Source organism: Bidens hawaiensis, unplaced genomic scaffold (assembly GCF_021521415.1).
Source record: "Bidens hawaiensis isolate Kalapana, Puna unplaced genomic scaffold, B.hawaiensis_p1.1 tig00009686_1, whole genome shotgun sequence".
NCBI lineage: Eukaryota > Viridiplantae > Streptophyta > Magnoliopsida > Asterales > Asteraceae > Bidens > Bidens hawaiensis.
This window is the reverse complement of record NW_027491726.1, coordinates 162,908-184,636: the sequence shown is the minus strand read 5'-3', so window position 1 is coordinate 184,636 and position 21,729 is coordinate 162,908. Positions and strand designations below refer to the sequence as shown.

Genomic DNA, 21,729 nt, shown 5'->3' with positions numbered 1-21,729 from the left:
TTGACGATGGCAATCCCTAAGGTATCAAATCTTTTGGTTGATACAAGTAATTCGGACTTATATGTGCTCACACATGTTTATATGACTTAACAGGTTATCACTGACGTTCGGAACAGTGACGATCTTGGGAATTGCGTTGCGGTGCTCCTTCGTGCTTCCGAACAAGCAGGCTGACATATGGGCTTTGAAAAAGGTTACAAATTTTGTTCTGAGGGCCGGCTTCCGGAGGAGTATGTCCTTGCCGGCAAGGACACTTCTTCTATTCTTATTGAGAAAACCAAAGATTTTGATACTTTGAAGTTTTTCCTTTCTGATCATATATCAGATCTTGCGTACAAGGAAGATGCAATAGAGCAATTAAAAGAGCTATTGGATCTTGATGAGGAGGAAGAAGAAGGAGAAGTCGATAATACTGCGGAAGACGAAAATGTCACCCCGTAGATGTATATATGCTTTCCTTTGTAAATTTTCTTTCTTTTGTAATCTCTTTTGATCAATAATAAGAAGTCTTGCTTTCTTCCGGTGAACTTTGTCTTATGTATTATAATATAAGTGTTTCTTCGGAACTTCGTTTTTGTCAATAAAAGATTACAACTTATCAAAATAACATGAAACTAGCGCAAGATTCTTCATATATTGGGCATAAGGCTTCTTACAATAAAGAAAATTACATAACTTGCTAATCTATGTGGGCACGCAAGCCAAAATAAAAGAACAAATAAAGCTGCTATATATAGCATTTCTTCAATTGTGCTGCGTTCCAAGTTCGAGGGATCTCAGTCCCCTCCAATTTTTCTAACTTGTAGGCACCTTTAGATAATACTTGTTTGATTTTATAAGGTCCTTCCCAAGTTGGGGCCAACTTGCCCGGAGGTTCCTGGCCGGAAGCCTCGTTATTGCGGAAGACGAAGTCTCCCGCATCGAACTCGCATTTCTGGATCCGTGAGTTGTAGTACTTCTCAAGCTGTCGTTTATAATTGTGCTCACGGATCGATGCTAGTTCTCTTCTTTCTTCAAGCAGATCTAGATTTATCCTTAGTTCGTGATCATTATCATCAATTAACAGAACCCTCGTGGATGGAATTCCGATTTCTGCCGGGATCATGGCTTCGGTGCCATAGGTTAGGCTAAACGGTGTCTCCGAATTACTAGAGTTCTTCTGGGTGCAGAAGGCCCAAAGTACATGGGGAAATTCGTCAACCCAAACCGTCTGTTTAGTTTTTAACCTTGCCTTGATCCCTTCTTTGATAGTTCGGTTGGTCCTTTCGACCTGACCATTTGCTTGCGGGTGAGCTACAGATGTGAAAACTTGAATGACTTGAAGTTCTTTCAACATTCCTATAGTCCGCTGTCAGCAAATTGGGTCCCATTGTCACTTACCAATTCCTACGGAAGACCAAACCGGCAAATGATGAATTCCCACAGGAATTATTTAACGATTGAAGCCGTTATTGATGCCACCGGTTTGGTTCCACCCACTTGGTGAAGTAATCGATGGCCACTATCAAGAATTTGACTCGTCCCGGGGCTTCTGGGAAAGGTCCCATAATATCAATAGCCCATTTTTGGAACAGCTAGGCAGATGTTACCGGAATCAGCTCATTTTTTGAACGCAGGGTGTTGGGGGCATGTCGCTAGCATGAATCACAATTTTTTATTTCTTGCCCAGCGTCCAAATGCATGCCGGGCCAATAGTACCCTGCGTTCATAATCTTCGCAACTGTCATTCTTGGACCCGCGTGTAACCCGCAAATGCCTTCGTGAACTTCTTGAATTAGGTAATTTGCGTCTTCCGCGTCTACACAACGTAACAGCGGACCAAGAAATTATCTTCGGTATAAGATACCATCAGTCATCTGGTAATTCAGAGCTTTGTGCTTAATCTTCCGAGCCTCAGCCTTTCCTACTGGAAGTGCTCCGGAAGATAAGTAAGCTTTAATGGGCGTCATCCAAGATTCAACGCCAGTTTGAATTACCAGGACTTGGTTTTGTGGAACGGATGGATGATCTAGAACTTCTACACGAATATCTTTGGCAAAATGCTCAAAATTCGTTGAAGCTAGCTTGCTAAGAGCGTCCGCCGATTTGTTCTTGCTCCTCTTAATGTGAACAACATTGAAAGAGGCAAATTGGCGAATCAAGACCTTTGCTTGCGACAAATAAGAAGCCATGACGTCATTTTTGGCTTCATATGTTCCATTTATTTATCCCGCAATTAGGATGGAATCCACCCGTGCTTCTGAATGTTTCACCCCAAGCTTTTTGCTATCCGCATGCCTGCCAGGAGGGCTTCATATTCCTCTTCATTATTGGTACTTTTAAAGTCTAACTTGATGGCGTATGTAAATTCATGCCCCTCAGGGTTGACTAGCCTTAAGCCTGCACCTGATCCTTCACTGCTCGAAGCTCCATCCGTGAAGTGACCAAACTTGCCCTTGTTCCGGAGGTGCTTGGGGTTGTTGTTCGATTAGACATTCTTGTTCTTTGTGCTGCGGGACTTCTGTGATGAAGTCCGCCAGCACTTGCCCTTTGATTGCCGGTCTTGGTTTATACTCTATCGAGTGTTCACCCAATTCCATGGCCCATTTTGCCAGTCGCCCAGATAATTCGGGTTTACTCAATACGTTCTTGAGCTTGTATCCAGTTAACACATTGATGGGATGGCCCTGGAAATATCTGCGGAGCCGACGGGCTGCGTACACTATGCCAAGACCAACTTTTCCAACATCGAGTATCTTGTTTCTGGGTCCGACAATGTTCTACTGACGTAATAGATTGGAGTTTGAACATTTTTCCTATCTGTTAATAGGACTGCCCCCACAGCAATGTCAGACGCCGACAAATATAGTGTTAATGGCTCCTCCGCGTGAGGAGCTGTTAATGTGGGTAATTCCATTAAACACTTTTTGACTGCCTGGAATGCTTGCTCGACTTCCGGAGTCCATTTAAATTGTGCCTTTTTTAGACAATTTCTCAATGTTGAAATGAACGGATAGGATTTAGCAGCGTGGTTTGCGAAAAACCTATTCAATGCTACTAATATGTCGTTAAGTGTTTGAACTTCTTTGAGGGATGCATGAGATGGCATGCGAGCTACTGCTTGAACCTTGTCCGGATTAGCCTTGAAACCCGTGCCTGTAACGATTACCCTGAGGAACTTTCCTTCCTCCATCCCGAAGGAACATTTTCCTGGATTTAGTTTCATGTTGATACTTCTCAACGTTTCAAAAGTTTCCTCTATATCTCTTAACATTTGATCCTCTTCGGTGCTTTTGATCACCAAGTCGTCCATATAGACTTCAAGATTTCGGCTTATTTGACCTTTGAAAGCCTGATCCATCAGTCTTTGGTATGTGGCACCCACGTTTTTTAACCCGAAAGGCATCATTCTGTAGCAGAATGTTCCTTGGTCAGTGCGGAACGCTGTCTTGTCTTCATCACCAGCTGCCATATGAATCTTATGATAACCTTTGTAGCCATCGAGGAAGCACTTGAACTTGAATGGGGCCACAACATCTACTTTCAAGTCGATCTCCGGAAGTGGGTAACAATCTTTCGGAAATGCCTTGTTTAGATCTTTATAATCTATACACATCCTCCACATTCCATTGCTTTTCGGGACAATCACTGGGTTGGCCACCCACGTTTGGTACTTGATTTCCCGTATAATCCCGGCGTGAAGAACATCTTGCACCTTCGCTTCTTTTGCACAATTGGGGTGATTAGTGTATTCACCTTTAACTTGTGCTCCGAAATGTTCCGCGAGACGCCTGTCATGTCCGCGGGCTTCCATGAGAAAATGTCGATGTTCTTCGTCAATAATTGCTTTAAGAAGGTTCGGACGATTTCAAAAATAGCCGGACCAATTACTACGGTTTGATCGGGAAATTTCTTGTTAAGAATCCATTTCTCTGGTTCAGTCCTCTGATTTTGTTTTGAAACTTTACTTGGCCTCGAACTTTCGGTTATGAAGAAATGTCGATTAACATGAATTATTGCTACACCAGTGTGGGTCGGAACCCCTACTGCTCCGTGAGCTGTGGACGGATGGGCATTGAAGTCACCAATTGCCTATCATCCGAGAATAATATCATGTTTGGAAGTTGCCGGTAAAACTAAAAATTCTACTTCCTCAGTTCTTGAGTGGACCCCGTCACCAAGTGTGACCGGGAATGTAATGACACCCCGCGGGTGCATTATTTCCCCACCAAACCCAGAAACAGGTGCATGAATAGGTCGTAATCTTTCCTTATCATCTTCCTCAAGCTCTTCGAAGCATTGTTCGTACATAATGGCGGATGTACTACCAGTGTCGAAGAACACATACTGCGACCGATAATGCCCGAATAGAGCAGTGATTATCAAAGGGTTCTTGTTGCACGAACCTCCTCTGATACGTGGAAAAATGACTGGCTCGTTTTTCCACTCCTCATCCGCAAACTCTTTCCTCTTACCACTGATCTGTTGACCTCCCTGAATCATGTGGACGTTCAGATCTTTTATTTGCCTTTTGGCCGGGCCCTGGTTATCCTTTGCGGGAGGTTTACAAGGCCCTGGTCGTACACTTTTGACCAAATGATCCAGCTTCCCGTTTTTTACAGCTGCCTCTATTTCACTCCTTAGGGCCACACACTCGTTTGTATTGTGCCCTATATCATTGTGGTACGTGCAATGTTTATTGTTGTCGAGGAATGATTTCCTCGGTAATGGTTGAGGCTTGCGGAAAGTCAAATTATCAGTTGTGAGGATCTCTGAAGGAGTTTTTGACAACCGAGTCCAACTGCTGTTGGAAGATCGTGTTGGAAAGGTACGCTTGTTCTTGTTGCCAATCAACGATCTCGCGTCGAACTGCTTCGGTTGTTCTGTGGTCGGTTGCAGCCTTGACCAAATTGTTCCTTTAGCTTGTTTATTTGGTCTTGGAGTCTGGAACTCGACCCTTGGTAACTGCTTCTGGCTGCTGGACCCCAACGTTTTTACAATTCTTGCAAACAACTTAGCTGCTGTCATGATTTCGTCCCAGGACTCGGGCATTCTGTCTTTTCCGGTTAGTGTGCGGATCAGGGCATCACTATGGACATTCTTGCGGAACGCTCCCCGCAGCATATCTTCACTAACCCCTCCGATGTTAAGGCTCTCGTTATTAAAACGAGTAATGAAGTCCTCAATGGATTCATTATTTCGCCTTTCAACATCCAATATTTCCGAAGGATCACGTGTATGTTTTCTTTGTTGGCTGAAATGTTGGGAGAATTTTGCTACAAAATCCTTTCAACTTTTAATCTGTCCGCATGGTAACTTTTCAAACCATTCTCTCGCCGCTCTAGTGAATGTCAGTGCGAACATGTGAAACCAATATGGAAGAGTCCAACCACTGACTCCTCCAACTGCCTCAAACCTCAGCAAATGATCACTAGGATCCGTCATTCCACTTTATGTTCCAACGGATATTGAAATTTTTGCGTTTATCAGGAATGAAGCCGTCGCGATGGCCGGAATGAACTTCGATTTCTCTGCGAAAGATTCCGGACGGAATGGTTTAAGAAAATCATGTTCAGCACTACTATAGTATTCCGCATGGCGGACCGCTGGTCGCGGATAACTAGCCCCTCCGTATGAAGGGAGACGGCTATCCCCGCTGTAATAACTACCTTCCGGACGATATGTTGAATCATGTCCGTCTAGTTCGTCCTCATAAGACGGTACCCGCATATCTATGCGGGGGCAAGGACGTAACCTTGGGATTTCCCCCAAGTTTTGCTCCACTGGTTGACTATATTTAATATGACTTCCCCTTATGGGAGGAGAAAAGGATCTCCTGGGAGAGTTATCGTACGTCAGAATACGAGCATGGAAACGCTCATTTCGTACCCTACGTTCGTACTCAGCAACCAAACTTTCTTGTTGAATGCGTAGCCATTCGTCTGGAGATAAGAGTCCTCCAGATCTAGAGTTATGCTGCTGAACTCTCCTTGGAGCAAGTTGCCGGAATTTTCATCCAGGCCTAACTCTAAGTTAGTTCGATTAGCATCTCTCATAATTCGGTCCAGATCTCCGAGATCGGAACCTCTTGGAGCTGTAACGTGCCCCAAATAAGTAGCTGGTGTAACAACGTTTCCGGATTCTATCGAAGTAACACCTATCTGCTGAGCAAACAATCCCCGAGCCGTAGAACCACCCAAGGTAAAACCTTCAGGGTTTACGGCATCGGTTCGTGTGACAGGAGTTGTGATTCGAGAAAATATAGACGTAGCTCCTTCACGTGTTTCAGGATTAGGGTCACGTGAAGATTGTGCTGGATTCTCCGTCGGCCCTTTAGGTAACTGATTCATATCGTAAAGAGGACGGAAAATTTTTTTGTTGTTCTAACAAAAGCACGGATGGCGCCAATGAAGAAACACAGATCTACTCCCCGCAAATGGGTCCTAGATCCAATGTGTCAACAGGGTAGGATACGGTTAACTTCCAATACGATATGAATACAATTCCCCAAGTCCAGTGACATGAACCTGCAAAACAGATACCGTGAGCTCGTTACGGGAATGACAAGAGGGGGGTCTTCCCAACCACCCTCCAGCGTGAGAATAAGTACAATTCCGATGAAGATAAAATACTTAAGTAAATTGAGAGAGTACAGTGAGAGTGAATGAATACCTCATGATGATTGAGAGAGTATTTATAGCCGAAGGGTGTGGGGAAGTAATTGGGCCAGTTGTCCCTTTAGAAGATGCTCTTATAACCGCCGGGACGCGTGTCCTCATATGATAGGTTTAGCTTATACGTTGCATGTGCATGTATAACAACCTAGACACGCGTCCTTCTGATATTGGTTGAAGTGTAATATTAGCCATGTGCATGGTTATAACGGCCTTGCCAGGTGTCACTGGCTTATTGGCCGAGGGATCACATATTGCCCAAGAAAGCATCTTGGCAAATCTTCTAGAAGGTAATTAGTTATTGACAGTTGTTCCGGAGCATTACCTCGTGGTCATTTACGCGGAAGGGTATTCCTTCTTGCGGATGACATTTGAGGGTGTCAGGATGCTTCCGCATGTGCTATGAGGGTGTTTCTTCCTCAGATGATTTATGCGGATGGTTCATACGTCCCGCGGGTGCCTTATGAGGGACTTCTAGTTAACCCGCGGGTATTACTTTGTAACATCCCGAAAATATTCATACCAATTTTTGTCAATTTAGGAAGTTGAGGGACCATTTAATCATTTAGCTATAATAAAAATATAAAACTTTATTGAAGCGACACATGTCCGATGACTAATAGGATGGAATCGGCATGTGTCCGATGACTAATCTAGTGAAATTGACACATGTATGGTGACTAATCACATAGATTGACATGTATCACCACATGTCACATGAAAGGACATGTGTCATCACAAGAATAAATGGTGGCAAGAGACGGTCTAACCGGCGGTATAAGAAACAAGTATAAATAGTGGTCATGGGTTGCTCATTTGTGACATCCCGAACACCAAACCACTATCACTTCCTCGAAGTTTGTACCACCGAGTTGGAGTCCCGACACCACTCTATAGTTTCGACGTTTCATACCCCGACACCAAACTTTCTCTCTCTACTTTCTCTCTCTAGAAATTACTCTCTCACCACCTCGGTTTCAGTGCCCCGACCCGACAAACGTCACCTCATAATCCGTGCTATACACTGACGAAACCTCGAAGTGCATGCTACACGAGAATAACCCGACATTCTATCTCGAAGTACGTGCACGTCAAGACGGCCACCATATGTTGCCTCGTTTTGCGTGCCAACCTCAAAGTTCGTATTAAGCCCCGAAGTTCTGACAATCTAAGCACCAGTACGCGTCATAGAGTAGAAGTGCTGCTCATACAAACTTAGGTATCTAACTTCGAATACTAGTGTAAGGTAAGGTTGTGACCTAAGTCATTATGGTATTATTATTATATGGCTTAAACAATAGTCAAGGGTATAGCCCAAACCTTGATCATAATTATGTTTACATAAGCTTTAAACATACAAAGGATTATAATAGTGTTTCTTTACAACTAAGAAACATCAGTTCTACATTCATAAGGAAATATAGTTTCTTCACGATTAAGAAACATATCATTCGTATACAAAAATATAGTTAAAACATTGTTTCTTCATGTGTAAGAAACATAAGATTTTACATGCATAGTAGTCAATGAATGTTTCTTCTTGAAGAAGAAACAGATTATAGATGTTTCTTCATGAAGAAGAAACTCATCATATGGTTTGGTAAATAAACAGAAAGACTACGGGTCTAAATATTTTATTCAAATAAATGATCAATCAAGGTTTAAAGCTATTTAAACAAGACTAAAGGTCTATAGCTGGATCAAGAGACAATCCAGATATTTATATACCTATTTTATTATAGGTCAATCAATTAGTCAGACAATCAATCATTCATTCACAGTCAAGGTTTCAAACGAAATCACCATATCATTAAGAACAGTTAATCCCAGGTGAATACGTTCAAACCTTTTATAACGTGAATACGTTCAAACCTTTTATAACGTGAATACGTTAACCTTTTTAGAGTCAAATATATTTATACTCAATGGGACGAACGGGTGTTTGTCTTAACGAGTCAATCAATGTTTACATGAGGTCTTGTGATCTCTAAAACATTATAATACAAATTAGAGAATAAAATCAACTCAGACCGATTACACGTGTCTGGATCCAAACATAACCGTTCAGCCTAATCATTCAAAGGCTAAATGGCCGCGGGCTAATGGTCATAACTAGTCTCCCAGTAAGGGCTACGTTGCTCGAGAACAATTGTGTGTGTAGGGCAGTGGTACATATACCAGAGGTAGAAATGCTTCTGCTGAGCTTGTAGAGAAACTATATTTGTATTGTAATGTCATTCAAATGTTTTATAGAGTCATACGCGTTCACCAGCATATAGCTGACGTATTTTTCCCCACATTTCAGGAAAATATATTATTACAGGTAGCAAGACATTCATGGAGTTAGATGCTTTCAAGGTAATGATGGCTCAGTTTTTAATTATTAAATATTGCAAACGGTATTTCAACAAGCTTTATAAATCAAATACCGGGTATTTATTATCCGAGAAAGTTTTCAAATAAATTAATATTTTATTCAACCAAAGTCTTCCGCTAAAATAACCCGCAACTCTGATGTATTTACAAAACAGGTACCAACTATTGGTCACACGCCTAGGCCCTAAACCGAGATGTGACATACTTAAGTCTTTTTGGTACCCTACGTCTATAGTAATTCATATGTAAATGTCACACCCGACCCTAAACGGCGGAAACAGCCGGGTGCGCGCGAGTGGGAATTGATAATCAAGCACGGGTCATTGCAAACATTCAAATAAATTTTCCATTGCGCATGAAATGTCTAGTACAAAATACATTACATTGTTTAGAATTACATATAAAAACATCCACGTATGAAAAACGTTGAAGATTTCCGCGCCATATCCCCTTACACGGCGGGAACAACCACGCGTGTGGAAGGGATAGAACTAAAATCTTCCAAAAACCATTTTTATAGATGTTCTGCGTGAAGTGCTCTACGTGTGACTCCTTGCGCTACTAATTATCACCTGAAAGACACGTAAAAACATTTGAATCAGTATAAACTGAGTGAGTTCACAAGTTTTGGTGACTTGATAAATCGTATTGCATCATATCCTTGATAAAACCATATTGAAACATATTTCTGATAACATCATTAAAACATATGCTTGATAAAACCGTCCCGCGGGTTACGCGCGGACATTTCTGAAAACCGTGCTCGTCCATGCAAAGTGGCGCTGCCACTACGAGCTAAAACAATACCGTCCCGCGGGTTACGCGCGGACGTTGTGCTCGGAAAACTAGGCGCTCGTCCGTGCAAAGAGGTGCGACCCCTACGAGCGGGCTTTACAACCAGTAGTACTACCCCATGACCACACTAGGCACTCGTCTATGCAAAGAGGTGCGACCCCTACGAGTGGGTTGATCAAACACAGTAGTCCCTACCCTTAGAGTTCCATCGGCGAAGTGATCACTTTCTAACTCTTGCGCACTCACATTGAAAACCAAGATAAACACCATGAACAGATAATCGTTTGCATTGCTTGTAAATATACCATGATAAAACATAATTTAAACACGTGTCCCTCGCCCCGAAAACAGTTTAAAAACAGTGAAAATAGGGGCTGTGAGACTCACCTGTGATTCTTGTTAAGTGATGGTTTAGAGAGAGATTAAACGAGATTCGGGTTTCCTGATGTTAGCCTCGAAATTGGAAGTCTAGAATATGTTTAAATAACAAGAAATATGTGTATTAAGACCAAGTAGTCGAAGAATATAAGGGCTGGTCAGAAAAGTAAATCTCAAGACTAAAGTTTCGGCTTACCTAGCGATGGAACTGGAAACGGATGCTTGGGAGATGGTTAGTGCAGAATTACAGGTTTAAGAGAGGAGTTTGAAGTGTGTTTGTGTGATATTTTTATTCAAGAATTGATACTTATTTATAGGCAAATTCAAGGGAACACAATCCCTTGATTTAGGGGATTGAAATCTTATTTATATTGGGTGTAATGATGACAAGGTATGGGGTTTATTATTATTTATTTTAGGGATGGGGGTGATGGTCCTAGGGAGTGGTTATAAAGATTCTGATGGATTTGACAGTACATGCAGGACTGTGGTTGGTGAGAGTAGGTGCGGCTGACAGCTGACATTTCGTGTTACAGCATACTTTTCCTGGTACTGTTGTCAGTGTGCAGTCAAAAGGTAAAAATCTCTGAAACACGCAATTGGTTCTTTCTGGGCGGGGGTAATCCCCTTACATCTGAAGAATAGACTAAGTGTTTTGTGCGTGTAGCCTTGCGCGTATAGCCTTCTGCGTGAAGGCCATTTCTTTGAACGTTGTGGGTCCGGCGGCTCCAGTTGGTCTTCGCGCAAGCGTCCTTGTAGCGAATCCTGCGCGTATCACTGCGCAGGCGTCCTTATAAGGAAATCCTGCGGGTCCATCTGGCTCTGCTGGAACCAGCGTTCTCAGAGTTTATTAACAGGGTGAACTTTTGGATTTAAGCGAAAAGGTGGTTGGTTTCTGTGCAGGCGTTCATGCGTAAAGGGTTTAGTTTTAAGGTGTCCCGCGGGGATTCTTCCCGCAGGCGTCGCACATAACTCCTTTTTATTTGATGCGGGTAGGTGCGTAACCTTCTCGTAGTCAGGGACGTTGAGTTTCATTTGTAGATTCTCCATGAGGTCTTGGTATTTCAACATAGTGATCAGTTATGTTGAAGTCAATTCCATCTTGGAGCTTCAAACAAACTAGCTCTCAATGTTCCCTTTTTCCGCGCGCGCATAAATGATTTGGGTCTTAATTAGGAAATTAGGATATTGTTTGAACATAGTTTTACTTATTGATCATTGAAGAGGTATGCAACCCATTAGACAGAAACGACATAAAATTAAGTTATGAAAACACAAAACCTGTGCGCGTGGCGCATATAACATATGCCCGCGCTGATTCTAACATGGCGCGCATCGCATCCGCGCATGGCGCATATAACATATGCCCGCGCTGATCCTAACATGGCGCACATCGCATCCGCGCATGGCGCATATAACATATGCCCGCGCTGATAATGGCGCGCATAACATTCACAATTTCCTAATAATTAGGTTGGTTACTTGGTTTATGGGATTGGGAAATTACCGGGTGTCACAGTAAATTTCATTAAACATATAATATATAATGTTATTGGACATCTTATCGTGTTCTGTATTTTCTAATTTCAAAATAATTGTTTTTTTTATCATATTTGTGGGTTACAAGTGTTTTCTATTTTTCTTTGTTTGTAAGTGTTTTATTTTGTTTTCATGTTTGTAAATATTGTTGTGATAATAAAAATATCATACACGTTTAAGTTTGATAGTAAAATGTTGTAAATCCATCATATCATTAGGTAATAAGTATGAATAAATTAGAATATCATTAAATAAATAAATGAATTATTAATATCTGAACCAAAATAACTGGACTTATTTTGACCGACCCATTTTTACCATTTCATTTTAAGTGACATAATTTTCTCTCAGGCAAAAATTTCTGAATCCGCTACTGGAAGTAACACATTACTCTTTTGACATTGAAAGAAAAATAGCATGAAGAAGAAGTAACATATTATTCTTTGAAAAAATTACTTAAGGGTGTGTCATTTTAAAACGTAACGCGCATTTATAATTATTTAACACAATATATTAGTGATTTATAATTGACGTAGTAATCTCGCTAAATGAACTGTACTTCAAATGTCACATGAAATTATTTGATCTTGAAACGTTATTGATATCAAATGAAAAAACCCTATTGAATATTTTAAAGCACTAGAGGAAAGGGAAATCATCATCTGTCAATGCATCAATCTGAAAATCCCAAAACATGTCATGATCAGTTCCAGCCTCCAATGCTCTACTCGCGGTGGCAGTTGCTGGAGGCGGTTGCATGACAGGAAATTGATGTTCCTCTGGCGGGACTGTGTCTTCTTGAAGGTCCAGCAATCTAGAAGTTGCGGTGCCAGATGGCAACTGCACCGTGCTTTGTCGGAAAATGGACCACAATGAATCAGTACCACAGGAGGTTATGTCTGGTGGTGATGTAAACGTGTGTAGATGAAGATCATGTTGTGAGTCATGATCATCTTTCACCTTGTTCATCGTCGTGGTGGCTGTGGTTGTTGCATGCTCTTCCATATGGTGGTTAATCGTCTTTCTACGGTATCCCTTTTCTGTAGAAGATGAAGAGGAAGACATGGAGGACGAGGATTGATGTGCTAGCATAATATTTGGGACGTCGTCGCAGCCAATCAAGCGTGGGAAGTTAACCTTAGCTCGCGAACCATGGAACTTGAAAGCAGCTCTATCATAAGCCAATGCAGCTTGCTCAGGTGTATCAAATGTACCAAGCCACAATCTAGCCTTTTTCTTTTCCGGATTCCTTATCTCCGCGGTGAACTTCCCCCACGGTCGTCGTCTAACTCCTCGATACCGCCTCCACTCGCCCTCTAGGGTTTTGGTATCCGGTAAACGCCTTTTCTTGATGCAAGAAACTTCTGCAAGGTTTGGTTCCATGAAGCCTGTATACAAAAGTGGTTCACAACTCTTTTGTTGAGGGTCATGATCATATTCTTGATCGTTGAACCGCCCAATTGATGAATCGTTGAGTTGTGCCGGCAGACTATGTTCGAATGGATTACCAAAGGAAGAGAGGTTAAACATTTGTTTAGTTCCAAGATTTATATTTCACCAAGTATGGATGTAGGGAGAGGATAATCTTTAGTGTAGTGATTTTAGCTGTGCACTTGAATGTCAAAACACCAACACTTTAAATAAGCTTTATGAGAACTGAATCCCTATATTTAGAAGATAATTAATGGCTACCTAAATTGATTTCCCTCAATTTGATCGCACATAGAAATTGGAATATCACAAGAAAACCAAGAAACAATCATATAATTTAGTTTGACTATATTATACATATCTACCTATTCTAATAAAGTAAAATAATTGTGACATGTGTCAGTTTGTGGTTAATACTTACAATTTTTTTCCCTCCAAAACTAATATATAACATATAATATCAATAATTATTTACTTTCCTTTTACACTTTATTTATATTATATCTATAACATGATTAAATTATTTATTTTTCTTTAAACCCTATTTATATTATATATATACACTTTTATATAAAAACATTTACATGTTATACTTCTATACATTAATAGAATACATATCACAACATACTTAGTGAAATCCAAAAATCAACAACAAATTGTGTTTGTTAAATATTGAAAAGAATGTAATTTTAATTTTTATCATTAACATATTATACTATGTTTATTGTTAATAAAAACATTTCTAATATGCTTTCAGTTTACGAAGTAATTTTTTAATCATTAAATTATAAATATATATATATATATGCTTAAAAGTTGATCCATTTTTTAAAAATAAATCCATTTATCTATTGGATTTTTTGTACATTGTCATATATATTTATAAATTATAAATATATGATTTAAATCTATCTATTTATTTTTTCAGTTAATTTAGTAAACTATACATGTATGTGTTAGATTGTAAAGACGGTATATATCAATCACTTTCAAATATTATAAAGTTTATCATATTTAGTTTCTTAGGTTTTTTTTGTGAAACTTAAATTTGATGTTATGGGTTAAAAGTTGGTAAATAGATCATTTGTTACAAATTAACTACATTTTGCTCAAATTTGTTACGGGTAAAATAAGGGTAATCTGAATATTTTTAAAATTTGAGAGTGCAAATAGATTTATCGTCAAACTTGTTACGGGTTCAAAGTTTTGACTTGAAAATGTAAAACAAATGAAAGTAAGAATTTTAATTGTGATTGGGTTTCGAATTTATTTTTAATGACATTTTTGAAAATAATCAAAAGATTCGGGATTTTGCACATTAAGTATTTTTCTCATGACTATTAAAATTTAAGAAAAAATGACAAACACTTCCGGCATGGTACCTCTAGACCGACCTATCAATGCTTCTAACTTTTATCAAATTAGAAACATTTGTGTCAGCGTTGACTTTTCCTTGAATAGTGATCAGAATGTTGCATGTGAAACATGTCGTTCAAAATTATGCTCAATTGAAGCAAAACATTCACAAAATTGAACGGGTTAACCTGTTATTTTTTTGTCAATTGACAAAGTCGAGAAACCCCTCAAACTTATCAAAAAAAATTTCATAGTGTAGCTCAAAAATATTATTATATGAGAAATATTCTCTGAAATTGGTTCGTAACCAAATTTCTTTCAGTTATACATATATGAAACTGAGAATAACTTTTCAATAAATGGAGTGTTCTTGGGCATGTTTTTGCAGGTGCAATATTTTTTTTATTAAGTTTATTTTTTTTTTTGGAAAAAATAATTTCTTGATAAAATAAAATCAAAATATGTATAATGATACAAACATGGATGTAATACATTTTTCCATATACATTATGTATTGCTTTATTTGTAACTTAATTATTTTGATCATCTCGTGTGCTACACGGGCTCTAAAGCTAGTCTTCTGTATACTCTCAAATTAAAAACTATATTGTCTCTTATTATTCTCACCTTAAACCTCATTATTTTTATAAATATATTAATTGAATATCTATTCTTTTTTGTTTATAAATATTTAGAATTTATAATTATCTCATATTTTATAACCTTAACTCATATTTTATAACCTTAACGGATCCAAGATTTTTTACAACAGTTCATATGGATATCTTCTAACCTTACATTTTAATTACCACTATCGCATCCTTAACTTGATGGCTAGGTTATTCAAGATATATATGTTTAACATAAATTTTAATTTAAAGTTTGCATACACACACTTCAAGATATCATTGTTATAGTATCTAGAGTTTTTAATAAAATATATAAAATAACTAAAATGAGCATAACTAAAAAAACAATACTAAATGTAACCATACACGTGCACGCGCACACACATATAAAATAATAAATCCTATATACATAAATAACTAGAAAAAAATATTGCAAATAGTTATATAAAATAATAAATCCTACTTTAAATCATGTATATTAATTTATCACTAAATTAGGCCCATAAAACAAAAGATAATAACAAAAGGACGACAAATGGCACTAGGTTGAATATATATATTTAATCCTAAGGCTAAATTGAGATTTTTTTTTGAACGGGGGACGCAAGATATATTTTTTTTGTTTTTTTACTTATTTAATTTTTTCGGTTTTATATATTTTAATCGGTTTTTGAAGGGTATTTTTATTTTTTTGGGCCGGGAATGCTAGATAAACATTTTAGTTTTTTTACATTTTCGATTTTTTTGTTTTATAATTTTTAAATTATTTTTTTTGATTTTTTTGGTTTTTTTTTCGCTTACAAATATGATGTGATGTAGGTGATTGAGAGTGTACCATAAGGATGTTGGGAATTGATCAAGGGTTGGGAAGGGTGTTCCCCGGTTCCCCACCTTTTTAGATTTCTCTTTTGAACCTATATATATTGTAGTTTTTTTAAATTCTACTATCATCGTTTGTCACACTCGAACACAACAAGAACAAACAAATATATTTGAAAAACACTAATTAAAGTTCACAGAATCAACAATAATTTGTAAGCTGCTAAGTAAAAAAAACACAAATCCGGATTTCCTCTAAGGATTTTCGATATATCATATATCAATAATGCTCAATACATGGAAGTTAGGGTTTCGAACAAAAAATAATTACGTCTAATGATTGCTTAGACAGTAGGTCTGGTGTGTCAAAGGTGTACCGTCAATGCTATCTATCATTCTATTTATAAGGACTCGACATATCTTCTAGAAACCCTATAATTTAGGAAAACATTAAATTATATAGGCCTATTGGTTTTTAATACCCCCAACTTTCTCTCGTTAGTAGATAACACTCCCAACTTTCACTTTGTCTCCCACCACTTCCAACTTTCAACCTATTTGATTTATCACTCCCCCGTTAATTTAAGGCTAACGTCGTTAGTGGAGACGCTGACGTGACTCTCTTTATAATATTACTTAGTTTACTCAGCTGATGTGTCTTGACTACATGAAAATTGTTTTTTTTATCAAACATCAATTAAACACTTATTATATTATCTCAAACATAAAAACAATATATAAACAAATCATCGGGATTCTCTAACCCTTCAAACACTTCAAACCCTAAATTCTAACACACATATCAATTGAACCCTAAATTCTCTAACACACATCTATTCAAGCTGGATTCAAGCCCTTATTCTCTATCCCCAATCGATTGAGGTAAGTTTCGATTTAGGTTTTGGTAGGATGGAAGAAAATTCTGTAAAACTTTGGTACAATGGTTCGCTAGAAGTTGGTGAGGAATCAGTTGAGAGATCTTCTGCCACCGCTGAATGGCCGCCACTGACTACCCCACATTGTCCTCGGATAGATCTAGGTCGTAATCTATGATTGTGGTTATGGTTTGTGGACTTAACGGCGATGTTGATGATGGCCGGATTTATAGTATTGTTTTACCGGAATGAATTTTTTTTTATTGCCAGATTTGGTAGTGATAGGTGTGGCAGTTGTGATAGACGGTGTTGGTGGTGCTCACACAATGGCTTGCCGGAGGTTAGATGTTGGTCACATGGTGGGTTGCCGGAGTTAGATGGTGGGGGGTGGTGATGGCAGGTGTTGGTGGTGTTGGATGAGAGAGAGAAAGAAAGAATGGTCTGTGGTTTGAGAAGGAAGAGAGAGAGAGAGAGAGAGAGAGAGAGAGTATGTGTTTAATTGATGTTTGATAAAAAAAACAATTTCCATGTAGGCAAGACACATAAGCTCATACATCAGCTGAGTAAACTAAGTAAATATTATCAAGAAAGCCACGTCAGCGTCTCCACTAACGACGTTAGCATTAAGTTAACGGGGGAGTGATAAAAACAATATGTTGAAAGTTGGGAGTGATGGGAGACAAAGTGAAAGTTGGAAGTGTTATTTACCAACAAGAGAAAGTTGAAAGTATTAAAAACCAATAGGCCAATTATATACATATAAAAAGGTCTTCGAGCAAGCTTTAGTCTTTCTTGAGCACGACTCCTTTGACCTTAATAATCTTCAAGCAAGTCTTGGTCTTCTACGAGCAAATCCATGCTTAGAACAATTGCATCGGGCAAACTAAGGATATGTTTGGTAGGTAGCTTTTATGAGCTTCTAGCTTTTAAGAAAAAACTCATACTTAATAAAAAGCCTTGTTTGGTTGAAAGAACTTGACACTTTTAGTTTTAGGTTTGGAGAAAAAGTTTGAAGCTCCTACTAGTAGCATTTAGAAAAAAGGTACAAGCTTTGAGTATTTAAAATTAATTAAATAGCCTCCAAGGTATATATATTTAATATTATGTTTATTTAGTTATGTCAATTTTGGTCATTTTATACATTTTATTAAAGCTCCAACCACTCTGCTAACACCTAAATATATCTAAAAAGCTACAACTAGCAGCTAAATTACGTTTGGCAAAACTAGCGGGTGCCTAGTGGCTAGAAGCAGGTAGCTGATAGCTTTTTAGTTATATTTAGGTGTTTGGCAGAGTAGCTGGGGATTTTAATAAAACTAGCTGGATGCCCACGCGGTGTGGCCGAGTGGGCGCACAACCTGACATCAATCGCATAATCAGTGTCGGTACATGATTCACCTAATAACAGTGCACACATAACCCGAATGTAGACGTGTAATTTGTGCAAAAAAAGGTACCGTGTAACCGCTAGTTTGTATTGACTCGTTCCGATCCTAATTTGGTCTTACACATGACCCAAGCTTGCCTGACTCGACTTGTTGCCGATCCTAACCGGTAATCACGTAATATGTTAATCTTTTAAAGTTAAAGAAGTATACCAATATCATACTCAAATTAAAAAGAATATAATGCTCATTTTCATGATGTAATTATTTTGAAAAAAGATTAATGTGTGAAAAAGTTATGGCCTCTTAGGAAGTCATGGTGTAGTTGGTTTTGAATAAGGGTCAAATGTGTAACTATTAAATTAATTAATAAAGATTGACGAAAGTTCAAGTACCAAACTTTAAAATTTTCAAATATAAAAGCTTGTAGTTTTTTCCAGATGTTAGTAGTGTCGTTTGAATACAGAGTTTTTTCTTATAACCTAAAAGCTTTAAGCTCTTTCAACAAAACAAAACTTTTTATTAAGTATGAGCTCTTTTTTAAAAGCTTGAAGCTAGAGCCTAGAAGCTTCAAAAACTAGCTTTTAGCCACCAGCTAGTTTCGTCAAACATACCTTTAGTCGTTATTATCATTATTTCGTTTGTATTGATAATGAGCTTGTCTAATGGATTGAGTAGCTAAGAGTTTGACGGATTTATTTTTGGCTTTTCTTTCTAATTTAACTAACTTAGCAATCATAGGAACATATGCAAGACGGTGGGTCAATGAATTTGCTGGATAAAGATGAAGTAACACCATTTGTTTGTTATAAAGATGGAGAATGTGAAAAGAAATTATAACCTTTAGGATTTTGGTAGTGTAATAGAGGCCGTTTCTAATTATAAAATGGAATTCAAATTCTAATATGGATAGGCTTTTATATTTTCTCGGTAGGGATATAGAAGACGACTGATACCAATAAATTGGGTTCTATTGCTAAGACATTTTCCATTTTTTTGAGGGCGGATAGAGCGAGCCATGGCACTATATTTGGCAATATTGAACCCGATTAGTATTAAAAGTGGGGAGTTGCGGTTTGAAAAACAAATACATATTTGTCCTTGAAAGTTGCTTTGACAAAATAATAATAATAATAATAATATTTTATATAATCAATCCGGATATATTGAACAACAAAGAACCCGAGTTTACACCTCAAACTGGGTTCTAGTAACTTATATAACGTTTTATTTAGGAAAAAAAACGGATCATATGCATTTCTTGAGCAAACATATCTATAATATATATATAAACGAAGACATAAAAATCATACGTGTCGCGATGTGATCGCTCCTTTTTTTTGAAGTCACCAGATTTGCTTGATTTTTAAATGGAGGCTTATCATGCATTTGATCTGAATTCATGGGTATGAGTCTTACCAAAACCAGATATTCCTTAAACGGGTTATAACATCTCATTAAATTAAAAATTATTCTCACCAAATTATTGATGTAAAAATCCTATAAAATAGGATATAATAAAAATTAATATCTTATTTATTTTAAAAAAGATATATATATATTATTTAAATTAAAAAAACAATTTGATAGTAAAAAAAATAAACGGGTCTTGGGTCTCATCAAACCATAAGTACATTATTAACTTTCATAAATATTATTTATAATTAAAAAACCAATTTTATAGTAAAAAAATAAATAAACGGGTCTTGGGTCTCATCAAAACCATATATCTTTTAAACAGAGTTATAACATCTCATTTATTTGTGAGACAATTTATCATCAAACCATAAATATATTATTAACTTTCATACAATAAAAAAAATATAAATTCAAAAAATAAATAAACATTAGAACATATATTATAAAACAACCTCTGCAATACACGGAATAAAAACTAGTATTACATATACTTTTTTTTTTGTGAAGATATCCTGAACTCCATCTTTATTTTCCGCCTTTTAAAGGCTTTCGATTTAGTCTCCTACCTCGATAGTTACCAGCATCCTTTGGCTTCCTTCATTAAAAAGTTTTAACTAAAACTCATCCAAATGTCTACCGTTGAAGGTTTTGCCTTGTCTTTCAAGCGTTTCAGACAATTACTTGAGCATAACATTTGCTCTTGAACTTACAATAGCAAACTTGATTTCCAAATTTATTATTGCTCATGCTGGATCATTGTAGCATAATAACCTTGATCACCAAGTTTAAGCATCAAATTAGGGTATAGAGGGCCGTCTAAGAGGATTTAAAGAACTCGACCAAGTCGAAATAAAAAGGCCCATAAGTAACGAAGTATATAAGCTAATATTTTAAACAACGATTAACATTATAACAATAACGATAGCAACAATGTAGTATTAAAATCAAATGCCGTAATAGCAAACGACTAACAAACAATTTGTCTAGTTTTTTCTACACTTCATCTAGTTTTTTCTTTTTACATTTTTGAGACTTTCTTTTGCTTTATCTAGTTTTCACATTACGTTTTTTCTTTTTTAAAATCAAATGCCGTAATAGCTAACGACCAACAAATCCAAACTGCCATTTTCTTAGACGAATGACGAACGTTGCTGTCTCACCATCATATGTCCATAATTTCATTTAATCCAATGCACCATCGAGAATTCTAGTAGAGAGCGGAATGTGACTTGCTTTCTTCGTTGCTGGCCACATGACAATGACCATGGTTTTCCCAGTATTTGGATCTCGGACCCCTTTGGCTTTCTTCAAAAATGATTCGGCTGTGGTCATATTTGGGAATCCTCGATCAACTTGATTTCTTAGAAGGTTTCGGAAGTCGGTAGCCTTCTTGTTGTTGTTGGGGTTGTGAAAAGGAGCGCTGATCAAGTCACTTAGGTTAACTTTTGTCCATGACCCAAGGTCTTTCATCTTTTTGTAGTATTCAGTATTGCCAGACCTCCTTTTCACCCACCCCATAGCTTTATCAATATCAAATCCACATGACACAACACCCGATCGATCAACATACTTGTCAGAGAATCCCTTTTTGAATTCAATAATGAATTTATCAGGGTGATCGGAAGATTCCACATTCTGATTTGAAATCTGAATCTTCTTTTGCATCCTTTAGCTTGTTCGATTGTCTTTGGAGGAGTAACAAGATATTGTTCCAGTGGCTCAGAAGCATCAATATTGGAAGTTGGACGCACACTAGAACCACTGCCTGGATTGTCACCAGTTGTGTTCGCACCACAGTCATCTCCACTCTTAAATCCGTCTCCAAATTTCTGAATAAGCATTTGTTGGAGTTCTAAGTACATTGCAGTTAGGCCACCCATGTTTGATTGAAGTTCTTTGAATCTTTATCAGAGTTGCTTGCTTCAAGCTCTTGGATTCGTACATCCTTCAACACCGAGTCTTGTTCAAGTTGAAAGACTCGTCGTTGTAAGGACTGTACATCAACATGTTCAGCCTCAAGAGCAATCCCTTTGCCTTTATCTTGCAAAAATCTGTCTTGCATTGCCAGAATGTG

General features: G+C 37.7%; 1 protein-coding gene across 1 annotated transcript; it reads right to left on the bottom strand.

Moving 5' to 3' along the window:
• Positions 1-12,329: 12,329 nt before the first annotated feature.
• Positions 12,330-13,271, bottom strand: LOC143533395 (uncharacterized). The gene has a single exon (XM_077028199.1). The coding sequence runs from the start codon at positions 13,269-13,271 to the stop codon at positions 12,381-12,383; it is 891 nt and encodes a 296-aa protein (XP_076884314.1). The 3' UTR covers positions 12,330-12,380.
• Between the last annotated feature and the right edge of the window lie 8,458 nt (positions 13,272-21,729).